The sequence below is a fragment of the Scyliorhinus torazame genome, chromosome 6, assembly GCF_047496885.1.
Source record: "Scyliorhinus torazame isolate Kashiwa2021f chromosome 6, sScyTor2.1, whole genome shotgun sequence".
Taxonomy (NCBI): Eukaryota; Metazoa; Chordata; class Chondrichthyes; order Carcharhiniformes; family Scyliorhinidae; genus Scyliorhinus; species Scyliorhinus torazame.
The window spans coordinates 25,433,872-25,446,786 of NC_092712.1; the positions used below are offsets into that span (position 1 = coordinate 25,433,872).

At 59.1% G+C, this 12,915-nt stretch overlaps 1 protein-coding gene across 1 annotated transcript in view; it reads left to right on the top strand.

The window, feature by feature from the left end:
* cyldl (cylindromatosis (turban tumor syndrome), like) overlaps nucleotides 1-12,915 on the top strand; it is a 144,744-nt gene that overhangs the window by 108,124 nt on the left and 23,705 nt on the right. The window contains 2 exon segments of the mRNA XM_072508049.1: nucleotides 10,583-10,715; nucleotides 11,806-11,914. Coding sequence (XP_072364150.1) covers nucleotides 10,583-10,715; nucleotides 11,806-11,914 — 242 coding nt within the window.

Sequence of the window (12,915 nt, forward strand, 5' to 3'; positions counted from 1 at the left end):
ACTCCTGAGCGCTCACAACCTCCCCTCGGCCCCCTCACTCCTGAGCTCACACACTCTCCCCTCGGCCCCCTCACTCCTGATCTCCCTCACTCTCCCCTCGGCCCCCTCACGCCTGAGCTCACACACTCTCCCCTTGGCCCCCTCACTCCTGAGCTCACACACTTTCTCCTCATCCCCTCACTTCTGATCTCCCTCACTCTCCCCTCAACCCGTCACTTCTGATTCTTCTCACTCTCCCCTCGGCCCCCTCACTCCTGAGCTCACACACTCTCTCCTCATCCCGTCACTCCTGATCTCCCTCACTCTCCCCTCATCCTCCTCACTCCTGATCTCCCTCACTCTCCCCTCATTCCCCCTCACTCCTGATCTCCCTCACTCTCTCCTCATCCCCCCCACTCCTGATCTCCCTCACTCTCTCCTCATCCCGTCACTCCTGATCTCCCTCACTCTCCCCTCATTCCCCCTCACTCCTGATCTCCCTCACTCTCCCCTCATCCCCCTCACTCCTGATCTCCCTCACTCTCCCCTCATTCCCCCCCACTCCTGATCTCCCTCACTCTCTCCTCATCCCGTCACTCCTGAGCTCCCTCACTCTCTCCTCATTCCCCTCACTCCTGATCTCCCTCACTCTCCCCTCATTCCCCTCACTCCTGATCTCCCTCACTCTCCCCTCAGCCCCCTCACTCCTGATCTCCCTCACTCTCCCCTCATTCCCCCTCACTCCTGATCTCCCTCACTCTCCCCTCATCCCCCTCACTCCTGATCTCCCTCACTCTTCCCTCATCCCCTCACTCCTGATCTCCCTCACTCTCCCCTCATCCCCCTCACTCCTGATCGCCCTCACTCTCCCCTCATCCCCCTCACTCCTGATCTCCCTCACTCTCCCCTCATCCCCCTCACTCCTGATCTCCCTCACTGTCCCCTCATCCCCTCACTCCTGATCTCCCTCACTCTCCCCTCATCCCCCTCACTCCTGATCTCCCTCACTCTCCCCTCATCCCCCTCATTCCTGATCTCCCTCACTCTCCCCTCATCCCCTTCACTCCTGAGCTCCCTCACTCTCTCCTCGCCCCCCTCACTCCTGATCTCCCTCACTCTCCCCTCATCCCCCTCACTCCTGAGCTCACTCACTCTCCCCTCATCCTCCTCACTCCTGATCTACCTCACACTCCCCTCATCCCCATCACTCAAGAGCTCACTCACTCTCCCCTCGGCCCCCTCACTCCTGATCCCCCTCACTCTCCCCTCGGCCCCCTCACTCCTGAGCTTGCACACTCTCCCCTCGGCCCCCTCACTCCTGATCTCACACACCCTCCCCTCGGCCCCCTCACTCCTGATCTCCCTCACTCTCTACTCATCCCCCTCACTCCTGATCTCCCTCACTCTCCCCTCGGCCCCCTCACTCCTGAGCGCTCACAATCTCCCCTCGGCCCCCTCACTCCTGAGCTCACACACTCACCCCTCGGCCCCCTCACTCCTGAGCGCTCACAACCTCCCCTCGGCCCCCTCACTCCTGAGCGCTCACACTCTCCCCTCGGCCCCCTCACTCCTGATCTCCCTCACTCTCCCCTCGGCCCCCTCACGCCTGAGCTCACACACTCTCCCCTCGGCCCCCTCACTCCTGAGCTCACACACTTTCTCCTCATCCCCTCACTTCTGATCTCCCTCACTCTCCCCTCAACCCGTCACTTCTGATTCTTCTCACTCTCCCCTCGGCCCCCTCACTCCTGAGCTCACACACTCTCTCCTCATCCCGTCACTCCTGATCTCCCTCACTCTCCCCTCATCCTCCTCACTCCTGATCTCCCTCACTCTCCCCTCATTCCCCCTCACTCCTGATCTCCCTCACTCTCTCCTCATCCCGTCACTCCTGATCTCCCTCACTCTCCCCTCATTCCCCCTCACTCCTGATCTCCCTCACTCTCCCCTCATTCCCCCCACTCCTGATCTCCCTCACTCTCCCCTCATTCCCCCTCACTCCTGATCTCCCTCACTCTCCCCTCATTCCCCCTCACTCCTGATCTCCCTCACTCTCCCCTCATTCCCCCTCACTCCTGATCTCCCTCACTCTCCCCTCATCCCCCTCACTCCTGATCTCCCTCACTCTCCCCTCATTCCCCCCCACTCCCGATCTCCCTCACTCTCCCCTCATTCCCCCTCACTCCTGATCTCCCTCACTCTCCCCTCATTCCCCCTCACTACTGATCTCCCTCACCCTCCCCTCATCCCCCTCACTCCTGATCTCCCTCACTCTCCCCTCATTCCCCTCACTCCTGATCTCCCTCACTCTCCCCTCATCCCGTCACTCCTGAGCTCCCTCACTCTCTCCTCATTCCCCTCACTCCTGATCTCCCTCACTCTCCCCTCATTCCCCTCACTCCTGATCTCCCTCACTCTCCCCTCAGCCCCCTCACTCCTGATCTCCCTCACTCTCCCCTCATTCCCCCTCACTCCTGAGCTCACCCACTCTCCCCTTGGCCCCCTCACTCCTAAGCGCTCACAATCTCCCCTCGGCCCCCTCACTCCTGAGCTCACGCACTCTCTCCTCATCCCCCTCACTCCTGATCTCCATCACTCTCCCCTCGGCCCCCTCTCTCCTGAGCGCTCACAATCTCCCCTCGGCCCCCTCACTCCTGAGCTCACACACTCTCCCCTCGGCCCCCTCACTCTTGAGCGCTCACAATCTCCCCTCGGCCCCCTCACTCCTGAGCGCTCACAACCTCCCCTCGGCCCCCTCACTCCTGAGCTCACACACTCTCCCCTCGGCCCCCTCACTCCTGATCTCCCTCACTCTCCCCTCGGCCCCCTCACGCCTGAGCTCACACACTCTCCCCTCGGCCCCCTCACTCCTGAGCTCACACACTTTCTCCTCATCCCCTCACTTCTGATCTCCCTCACTCTCCCCTCAACCCGTCACTTCTGATTCTTCTCACTCTCCCCTCGGCCCCCTCACTCCTGATCTCCCTCACTCTCCCCTCAGCCCCCTCACTCCTGATCTCCCTCACTCTCCCCTCATTCCCCCTCACTCCTGATCTCCCTCACTCTCCCCTCATCCCCCTCACTCCTGATCTCCCTCACTCTCTCCTCATCCCGTCACTCCTGATCTCCCTCACTCTCCCCTCATTCCCCCTCACTCCTGATCTCCCTCACTCTCCCCTCATCCCCCTCACTCCTGATCTCCCTCACTCTCCCCTCATTCCCCCCCACTCCTGATCTCCCTCACTCTCTCCTCATCCCGTCACTCCTGAGCTCCCTCACTCTCTCCTCATTCCCCTCACTCCTGATCTCCCTCACTCTCCCCTCATTCCCCTCACTCCTGATCTCCCTCACTCTCCCCTCAGCCCCCTCACTCCTGATCTCCCTCACTCTCCCCTCATTCCCCCTCACTCCTGATCTCCCTCACTCTCCCCTCATCCCCCTCACTCCTGATCTCCCTCACTCTCCCCTCATCTCCTCACTCCTGATCTCCCTCACTCTCCCCTCATCCCCCTCACTCCTGATCGCCCTCACTCTCCCCTCATCCCCCTCACTTTTGATCTCCCTCACTCTCCCCTCATCCCCTCACTCCTGATCTCCCTCACTCTCCCCTCATCCCCTCACTCCTGATCTCCCTCACTCTCTCCTCATCCCCTCACTCCTGATCTCCCTCACTCTCCCCTCATCCCCCTCACTCCTGATCTCCCTCACTCTCCCCTCATCCCCCTCATTCCTGATCTCCCTCACTCTCCCCTCATCCCCCTCACTCCTGAGCTCCCTCACTCTCTCCTCGCCCCCCTCACTCCTGATCTCCCTCACTCTCCCCTCATCCCCCTCACTCCTGAGCTCACTCACTCTCCCCTCATCCTCCTCACTCCTGATCTACCTCACACTCCCCTCATCCCCCTCACTCCAGAGCTCACTCACTCTCCCCTCGGCCCCCTCACTCCTGATCCCCCTCACTCTCCCCTCATCCCCCTCACTCCTGAGCTTGCACACTCTCCCCTCGGCCCCCTCACTCCTGAACTCACACACCCTCCCCTCGGCCCCCTCACTCCTGATCTCCCTCACTCTCTACTCACCCCCCTCACTCCTGATCTCCCTCACTCTCCCCTCGGCCCCCTCACTCCTGAGCTCACCCACTCTCCCCTTGGCCCCCTCACTCCAAAGCGCTCACAATCTCCCCTCGGCCCCCTCACTCCTGAGCTCACGCACTCTCCCCTCATCCCCCTCACTCCTGATCTCCATCACTCTCCCCTCGGCCCCCTCTCTCCTGAGCTCACACACTCTCCCCTCGGCCCCCTCACTCCTGAGCGCTCACAATCTCCCCTCGGCCCCCTCACTCCTGAGCTCACACACTCACCCCTCGGCCCCCTCACTCCTGAGCGCTCACAACCTCCCCTCGGCCCCCTCACTCCTGAGCTCACACACTCTCCCCTCGGCCCCCTCACTCCTGATCTCCCTCACTCTCCCCTCGGCCCCCTCACGCCTGAGCTCACACACTCTCCCCTCGGCCCCCTCACTCCTGAGCTCACACACTCTCTCCTCATCCCGTCACTCCTGATCTCCCTCACTCTCCCCTCATCCTCCTCACTCCTGATCTCCCTCACTCTCCCCTCATTCCCCCCCACTCCTGATCTCCCTCACTCTCCCCTCATTCCCCCTCACTCCTGATCTCCCTCACTCTCCCCTCATTCCCCCTCACTCCTGATCTCCCTCACTCTCCCCTCATTCCCCCTCACTCCTGATCTCCCTCACTCTCCCCTCATCCCCCTCACTCCTGATCTCCCTCACTCTCCCCTCATTCCCCCCCACTCCTGATCTCCCTCACTCTCTCCTCATCCCGTCACTCCTGAGCTCCCTCACTCTCTCCTCATTCCCCTCACTCCTGATCTCCCTCACTCTCCCCTCATTCCCCTCACTCCTGATCTCCCTCACTCTCCCCTCAGCCCCCTCACTCCTGATCTCCCTCACTCTCCCCTCATTCCCCCTCACTCCTGATCTCCCTCACTCTCCCCTCAGCCCCCTCACTCCTGATCTCCCTCACTCTCCCCTCATCCCCTCACTCCTGATCTCCCTCACTCTCCCCTCATCCCCCTCACTCCTGATCGCCCTCACTCTCCCCTCATCCCCCTCACTCCTGATCTCCCTCACTCTCCCCTCATCCCCCTCACTCCTGATCTCCCTCACTCTCCCCTCATCCCCTCACTCCTGATCTCCCTCACTCTCCCCTCATCCCCCTCACTCCTGATCTCCCTCACTCTCCCCTCATTCCCCCTCACTCCTGATCTCCCTCACTCTCCCCTCATCCCCTCACTCCTGATCTCACTCACTCTCCCCTCATCCCCCTCACTCCTGATCTCCCTCACTCTCCCCTCATTCCCCCTCACTCCTGATCTCCCTCACTCTCCCCTCATCCCCCTCACTCCTGATCTCCCTCACTCTCCCCTCATCCCCCTCACTCCTGATCTCCCTCACTCTCCCCTCATTCCCCCTCACTCCTGATCTCCCTCACTCTCCCCTCATCCCCCTCACTCCTGATCTCCCTCACTCTCCCCTCATCCCCCCCACTCCTGATCTCCCTCACTCTCTCCTCATCCCCCCCACTCCTGAGCTCCCTCACTCTCCCCTCATTCCCCCCCCACTCCTGATCTCCCTCACTCTCCCCTCATTCCCCCCCCACTCCTGATCTCCCTCACTCTCCCCTCATCCCCCTCACTCCTGATCTCCCTCACTCTCCCCTCATTCCCCCCCACTCCTGATCTCCCTCACTCTCTCCTCATCCCGTCACTCCTGATCTCCCTCACTCTCCCCTCATCCCCCTCACTCCTGATCTCCCTCACTCTCCCCTCATTCCCCCCCACTCCTGATCTCCCTCACTCTCCCCTCAGCCCCCTCGCTCCTGATCTCCCTCACTCTCTCCTCATTCCGTCACTCCTGAGCTCCCTCACTCTCTCCTCATTCCCCTCACTCCTGATCTCCCTCACTCTCCCCTCATCCCCCTCACTCCTGATCTCCCTCACTCTCCCCTCATCCCCCTCACTCCTGATCTCCCTCACTCTCCCCTCATTCCCCTCACTCCTGAGCTCCCTCACTCTCTCCTCATTCCCCTCACTCCTGATCTCCCTCACTCTCCCCTCAATCCCCCTCACTCCTGATCTCCCTCACTCTCTCCTCATCCCATCACTCCTGATCTCGCTCACTCTCCCCTCGGCCCCCTCACTCCTGATCTCCCTCACTCTCCCCTCATCCCCCTCACTCCTGATCTCCCTCACTCTCCCCTCATCCCCCCCACTCCTGATCTCCCTCACTCTCCCCTCATTCCCCCTCACTCCTGATCTCCCTCACTCTCTCCTCATCCCGTCACTCCTGATCTCCCTCACTCTCCCCTCATTCCCCCTCACTCCTGATCTCCCTCACTTTTCCCTCATTCCTCCTCACTCCTGATCTCCCTCACTCTCTCCTCATCCCGTCACTCCTGATCTCGCTCACTCTCCCCTCGGCCCCCTCACTCCTGATCTCCCTCACTCCCCCCTCATCCCCCTCACTCCTGATCTCCCTCACTCTCCCCTCAGCCCCCTCACTCCTGATCTCCCTCACTCTCCCCTCATCCCCCTCACTCCTGATCTCCCTCACTCTCTCCTCATCCCGTCACTCCTGATCTCCCTCACTCTCCCCTCATCCCCCCTCACTCCTGATCTCCCTCACTCTCCCCTCAACCTCCTCACTCCTGATCTCCCTCACTCTCCCCTCATCCCCCCACTCCTGATCTCCCTCACTCTCCCCTCAGCCCCCTCACTCCTGATCTCCCTCACTCTCCCCTCATCCCCCTCACTCCTGATCTCCCTCACTCTCCCCTCATCCCCCTCACTCCTGATCTCCCTCACTCTCCCCTCATGCCCCCTCACTCCTGATCTCCCTCACTCTCCCCTCATCCCCCTCACTCCTGAGCTCCCTCACTCCTGAGCTCCCTCACTCCTGAGCTCCCTCACTCCTGAGCTCCCTCACTCCTGAGCTCCCTCACTCCTGAGCTCCCTCACTCCTGATCCCCCTCACTCCTGATCTCCCTCACTCCCCCCTCATCCCCCTCACTCCTGAGCACCCTCACTCTCTCCTCGCCCCCCTCACTCCTGATCTCCCTCACTCTCCCCTCATCCCCCTCACTCCTGAGCTCACTCACTCTCCCCTCATCCTCCTCACTCCTGATCTACCTCACTCTCCCCTCATCCCCCTCACTCCAGAGCTCACTCACTCTCCCCTCGGCCCCCTCACTCCTGATCCCCCTCACTCTCCCCTCATCCCCCTCACTCCTGAGCTTGCACACTCTCCCCTCGGCCCCCTCACTCCTGATCTCCCTCACTCTCCCCTCGGCCCCCTCACGCCTGAGCTCACACACTCTCCCCTCGGCCCCCTCACTCCTGAGCTCTCACACTTTCTCCTCATCCCGTCACTTCTGATCTCCCTCACTCTCCCCTCAACCCGTCACTTCTGATTCTTCTCACTCTCCCCTCGGCCCCCTCACTCCTGAGCTCCCTCACTCTCCCCTCATTCCCCTCACTCCTGATCTCCCTCACTCTCCCCTCATCCTCCTCACTCCTGATCTCCCTCACTCTCCCCTCATTCCCCCTCACTCCTGATCTCCCTCACTCTCCCGTCACTCCTGATCTCCCTCACTCTCCCCTCATCCTCCTCACTCCTGATCTCCCTCACTCTCCCCTTGCCCCCCTCACTCCTGATCTCCCTCACTCTCTCCTCATCCCCCCCGCTCCTGATCTCCCTCACTCTCTCCTCAGCCCCCTCACTCCTGATCTCCCTCACTTTCCACTCAGCCCCCTCACTCCTGATCTCCCTCACTTTCCCCTCATCCCCCTCACTCCTGATCTCCCTCACTCTCCCCTCATCCCCTCCCACTCCTGATCTCCCTCACTCTCCCCTCATCCCCCCTCACTCCTGATCTCCCTCACTCTTTCCTCATTCCCCTCACTCCTGATCTCCCTCACTCTCCCCTCATCCCCCCTCACTCCTGATCTCCCTCACTCTCCCCTCATCCCCCCTCACTCCTGATCTCCCTCACTCTCCCCTCAACCTCCTCACTCCTGATCTCCCTCACTCTCCCCTTGGCCCCCTCACTCCTGATCTCCCTCACTCTTTCCTCATTCCCCTCACTCCTGATCTCCCTCACTCTCCCCTCATCCCCCCTCACTCCTGATCTCCCTCACTCTCCCCTTGGCCCCCTCACTCCTGATCTCCCTCACTCTCCCCTCATCCCCCTCACTCCTGATCTCCCTCACTCTCCCCTCATCCCCTCCCACTCCTGATCTCCCTCACTCTCTCCTCATCCCCCTCACTCCTGATCCCCCTCACTCTCCCCTCATCCCCTCCCACTCCTGATCTCCCTCACTCTCCCCTCATCCCCCTCACTCCTGATCTCGCTCACTCTCCCCTCATCCCGTCACTCCTGATCTCCCTCACTCTCCCCTCATCCCCCCTCACTCCTGATCTCCCTCACTCTCCCCTCATCCCCCTCACTCCTGATCTCCCTCACTCTCCCCTCATCCCCCCTCACTCCTGATCCCCCTCACTCTCCCCTTGGCCCCCTCACTCCTGATCTCCCTCACTCTCCCCTCATCCCCCCTCACTCCTGATCTCCCTCACTCTCCCCTCATCCCCCTCACTCCTGATCTCCCTCACTCTCCCCTTGGCCCCCTCACTCCTGAACTCGCTCATCACGACACCCTATGCTGCTCTTGCTCATGTATTTGCTTTGTTTGGCCCCTTGTTCCGCACCGTAACCAATCATTGTTTGTCGATGTACCATTTGTCAATGTTCCCTGTTAATTATTGTTTTTATCTACTGTGTACGTTCCCTCGGCCACAGAAAAATACTTTCCACTGTAGTTCGGTACATGTGACAATGAATTAAATCAAATCAAATCTCCCCATACTCCTCACTCCTTTTTTAAAAATAAATTTTGAGTACCCAATTCATTTTTTCCAATTACGGGGCAATTTAGCGTGGCCAATCCACCCACCCTGCACATCTCTGGGTTGTGGGGGCGAAACCCACGCAAACACGGGGAGAATGTGCAAACTCCACACGGACAGTGACCCGGGGCCGGGATCGAACCTGGGACCCCGGCGCCGTGAGGCAGCAGTGTTAACCACTGCGCCCACCGTGCTGCCCGCCACGCTCCTCCCTCCTGATGTCACTCACTCTCCCCTCGGCCTCCTCACTCACCATCCACCCCCCCCCCTCCGGAGAATCCGCTTGATTCTCCACAACTCCTCAGCACCTCTCCCTCCCCCACCCTGTTCACCATTTCCACCCCCATCCCCCGCTCCTTCTCCCAACTGTTCGGAATCACCCATATTTCGCAACTGAAATACTGAAGAAAATGTTCCCCCACCGTCGCCCTAAAACAGGGGGAAGTGTTGAGTTGGTGGGAGGTAGGGGGAATGATGAGGGGAGAGAGATGGGGGGGAATTGGGCTGGAGGTAAGGGGGATGATGGGGACAGTGTTTGAGGGGGGAGGGTTACAGGGGGAGGAGTTATGAGGGGGAGGGGGGGGTTGGAGAGAACCAGAGGTCTGGAGTGGAGATGTGGGGGGAAGGAACTAGGGTTAGGGGTGACGGGCAGAGGTGTGAGGTGAGGAGATGGGGAGAGCACGAGAGACGAGTCCTGCCTTCAGTGTGTTAGCCTGTGTCTACATGGTGCCCATCTTCCACAAGGGTGTGGACTGTGATTGGGAACAGGCACCGAGACTGCATCCTGAATCCCAGCAGAAGGCCACAAGGAATGGGAGCTGGAATAAGCCATTCAGCCCGTCAAACCTATTGAAACTAGTACACGGATGATCTAACACTCACCATGTCGTTACCCTGGTTACCCCGGCTACTCCAGCGAATGCAGTGAGCAACCCTGACAGGGGAGTAACCAGGATGTACCCGCCCATCCTCTGTGACTGGTATCGTCCCCAAGCTGAGTTAGGGCTTTGGATCTGGCCCCTGGGACTCTGAGGTGTAAATGGAGCAATCTGTTCCCGTCATTCCCAGCATCTGGCATCACTGCCAAGTGACATTCCCTCTAATTTCCACCTGGAATGCCCGCCAATTTTAAGTTCATGGCCCCTTTAAATTATTTGGTGCATTAACAGCAAACCCACAATAATTTAAAGGGACTGCGGGGCAGGGCAGGGGGCCCCACCCTTCGTGGAAACATCGCTGGCTAGGCCAGCATTTATTGCCCATCCCTAGTTGCCCTTGGGTGAGCGGTGAGCTGCCTCCTTGAACCGCTGCGGTCCCCGAGGTGTAGGTACACCCACAGTGCTGTTAGGGAGGGGGTAGCAGGATTTTAACTCTGAGACAGTGAAGGAACGGCCGATATATTTCCAAATCAGGTTGGTGAGGGTCTTGGAGGGGAACCTGCAGGTGATGGGGTTCCGAGATATCTGTTGCTCCTGTCCTTCTGGAGGGTCGAGGTCGGAGATTTGGAAAGTGCATCTTGTCGATGGTGTAGACAGTGCAGTGTTGGGGGGCCGTACCTTCTGCATATCACCATGGCAACGGAATCTGTGAAGATAACCCGTCTATTTTCTCGTTTCCCCAGGTCACCAGGTCAGAAGGAGCAGGAGTGTTACTGTCACCAGGTTTTTATTGACAAGGATGATGATCTTATCGTTCCCACAGTACAGCAGTTGGTGGAACATTCCTTCCACAGTAACCATCTCAAACTGGCTGAGGTGAGTGGATTGTCAGTCTCTATGTTATTGGGGCTGATGGAATAAAACCATGAGGCAGGACGCACACTGGTTCCTTGGGTATCGAAGATTACAAACAATGTAATTGAACTATTTGATCGGGTAGATAGCAAGGAACACAAAGCATTAGAAACAGGAGCAGGGTGTAGACCAGGTGGCCTGTCAAACCTGCTCCTCCAGTCAAATACGATCACAGCCGATCTGGGACTTCATCTCCACTTCCCCACCCGCAGCCCATCCTTCTTAATTTCCTACGAGGCCAAAAATCTGCCGGCCCCAACCTTAAGGGTGGCACGGTAGCACACCGGTTAGCACTGTCGCTTCACAGCGGCAGAGTCCCAGGTTCGATTCCAGGTTTGGATCACTGTCTGTGCGGAGTCTGCACGTTCTCCCCGTGTGTGCGTGGGTTTCCGCCCACAAGTCCCGAAAGACGTGCTGTTAGGTCATTTGGACATTCTGAATTCTCCCTCTGTGTACCCGAACAGGCGCCAGAATGTGGTGACTAGGGGCTTTTCACAGTAACTTCATTGCGGTGTTAATGTAAGCCTACTTGTGACAATAATAAAGATTATTATTCTGATTATTATAATGGAGAATGTCACAATCCTCTGTGGGTGAAGTCATTTTTCATCATCTCAGTCCCAAATGATTGGTTCCTCATCCTGAGATCCTGTTCCCTGTTTTAGATGCTCCTACCGACGGGAACAATCTCAGTGTCCACCCTATAAAGCCCATCCTGTAGGTTTCAATGGGGTCGCCTCTCATTCTCCCAACTCCAGAGAATATATAAACCCAATTTACTCCACCTCTCATCGTAGAGCAACCCCCTCGTCCCAGAGACCAATGTGGTGAGCCTTCGCTGTAACTGCCTCCAATGCCAGTATATCCTTTCTGATGGAGACCAGAACCGCACACACTATTCCAAAACGTGCCTCACCAAATCCCTGTCCAACTGCAGCAAGCCCTCGGGTTTTGTTTAACAGCCGGTTTAACTTGCCCTGCCATTTTCAGTGGTTTGTCCGTGTGAGCCCTCGGGTCCACCTGCTGTAAAATGAATTGTTTGATTCCTCAGGTCCCGTCTTGCTTCATAATCCAGATGCCTCGTTTCGGGAAGAATTACAAAATGTTTGAGAAAATCATCCCATCCTTGGAGCTCGACGTCACTGACCTGCTGTGCGACAGTATGTAGAAGCGGGCGGCCCTGTCTGATCCCGCGGCGCGGAGTGGGGGCGGGGGTGATTGTGTTGGTGGTTTGGGGCAGGGGAGGTGGCAGGGAAATGGGGTACGGTGGGTGGGTGGGGTTAGCGAGGGAGTAGCCAGTGGGCCAGCCCTGTCTGCCCGTCCTGGCATTCAGCGAGGGGCCAGGCCAATGGCATGAGGTGAGAAACATGGACATACCCCCTGGATATAGTCCCATTTTCACCACCCGCCCCGGTGGCCATCTGCATCGGGGTTAAGTTCTTATTGGAGAAGGCCAGGTGGTGACAGAAATTAGACCTGTTCACAATCTGCACCTCAACTCCTCAACTCACCCCCACTCTCCTCAACTCACCCCCACTCTCCTCAACTCACCCCCACTCTCCTCAACTCAGCCCCACTCGCCTCAACTCACCCCCACTCTCCTCAACTCACCCCCACTCTCCTCAACTCACCCCCACTCTCCTCAACTCACCCCCACTCTCCTCAACTCAGCCCCTCTCGCCTCAACTCAGCCCCTCTCGCCTCAACTCACCCCCACTCGCCTCAACTCACCCCCACTCGCCTCAACTCACCCCCACTCGCCTCAACTCACCCCCACTCGCCCCCACTCGCCTCAACTCGGCCCCACTCGCCTCAACTCAGCCCCACTCTCCTCAACTCACCCCCACTCTCCTCAACTCAGCCCCACTCGCCCCCACTCGCCCCCACTCGCCCCCACTCGCCCCCACTCGCCCCCACTCGCCTCAACTCGCCCCCACTCGCCTCAACTCGCCCCCACTCGCCTCAACTCACCCCCACTCTCCTCAACTCACCCCCACTCTCCTCAACTCACCCCCACTCTCCTCAACTCACCCCCACTCTCCTCAACTCACCCCCACTCTCCTCAACTCACCCCCACTCTCCTCAACTCACCCCCACTCTCCTCAACTCAGCCCCACTCGCCTCAACTCACCCCCACTCTCCTCAACTCACCCCCACTCAC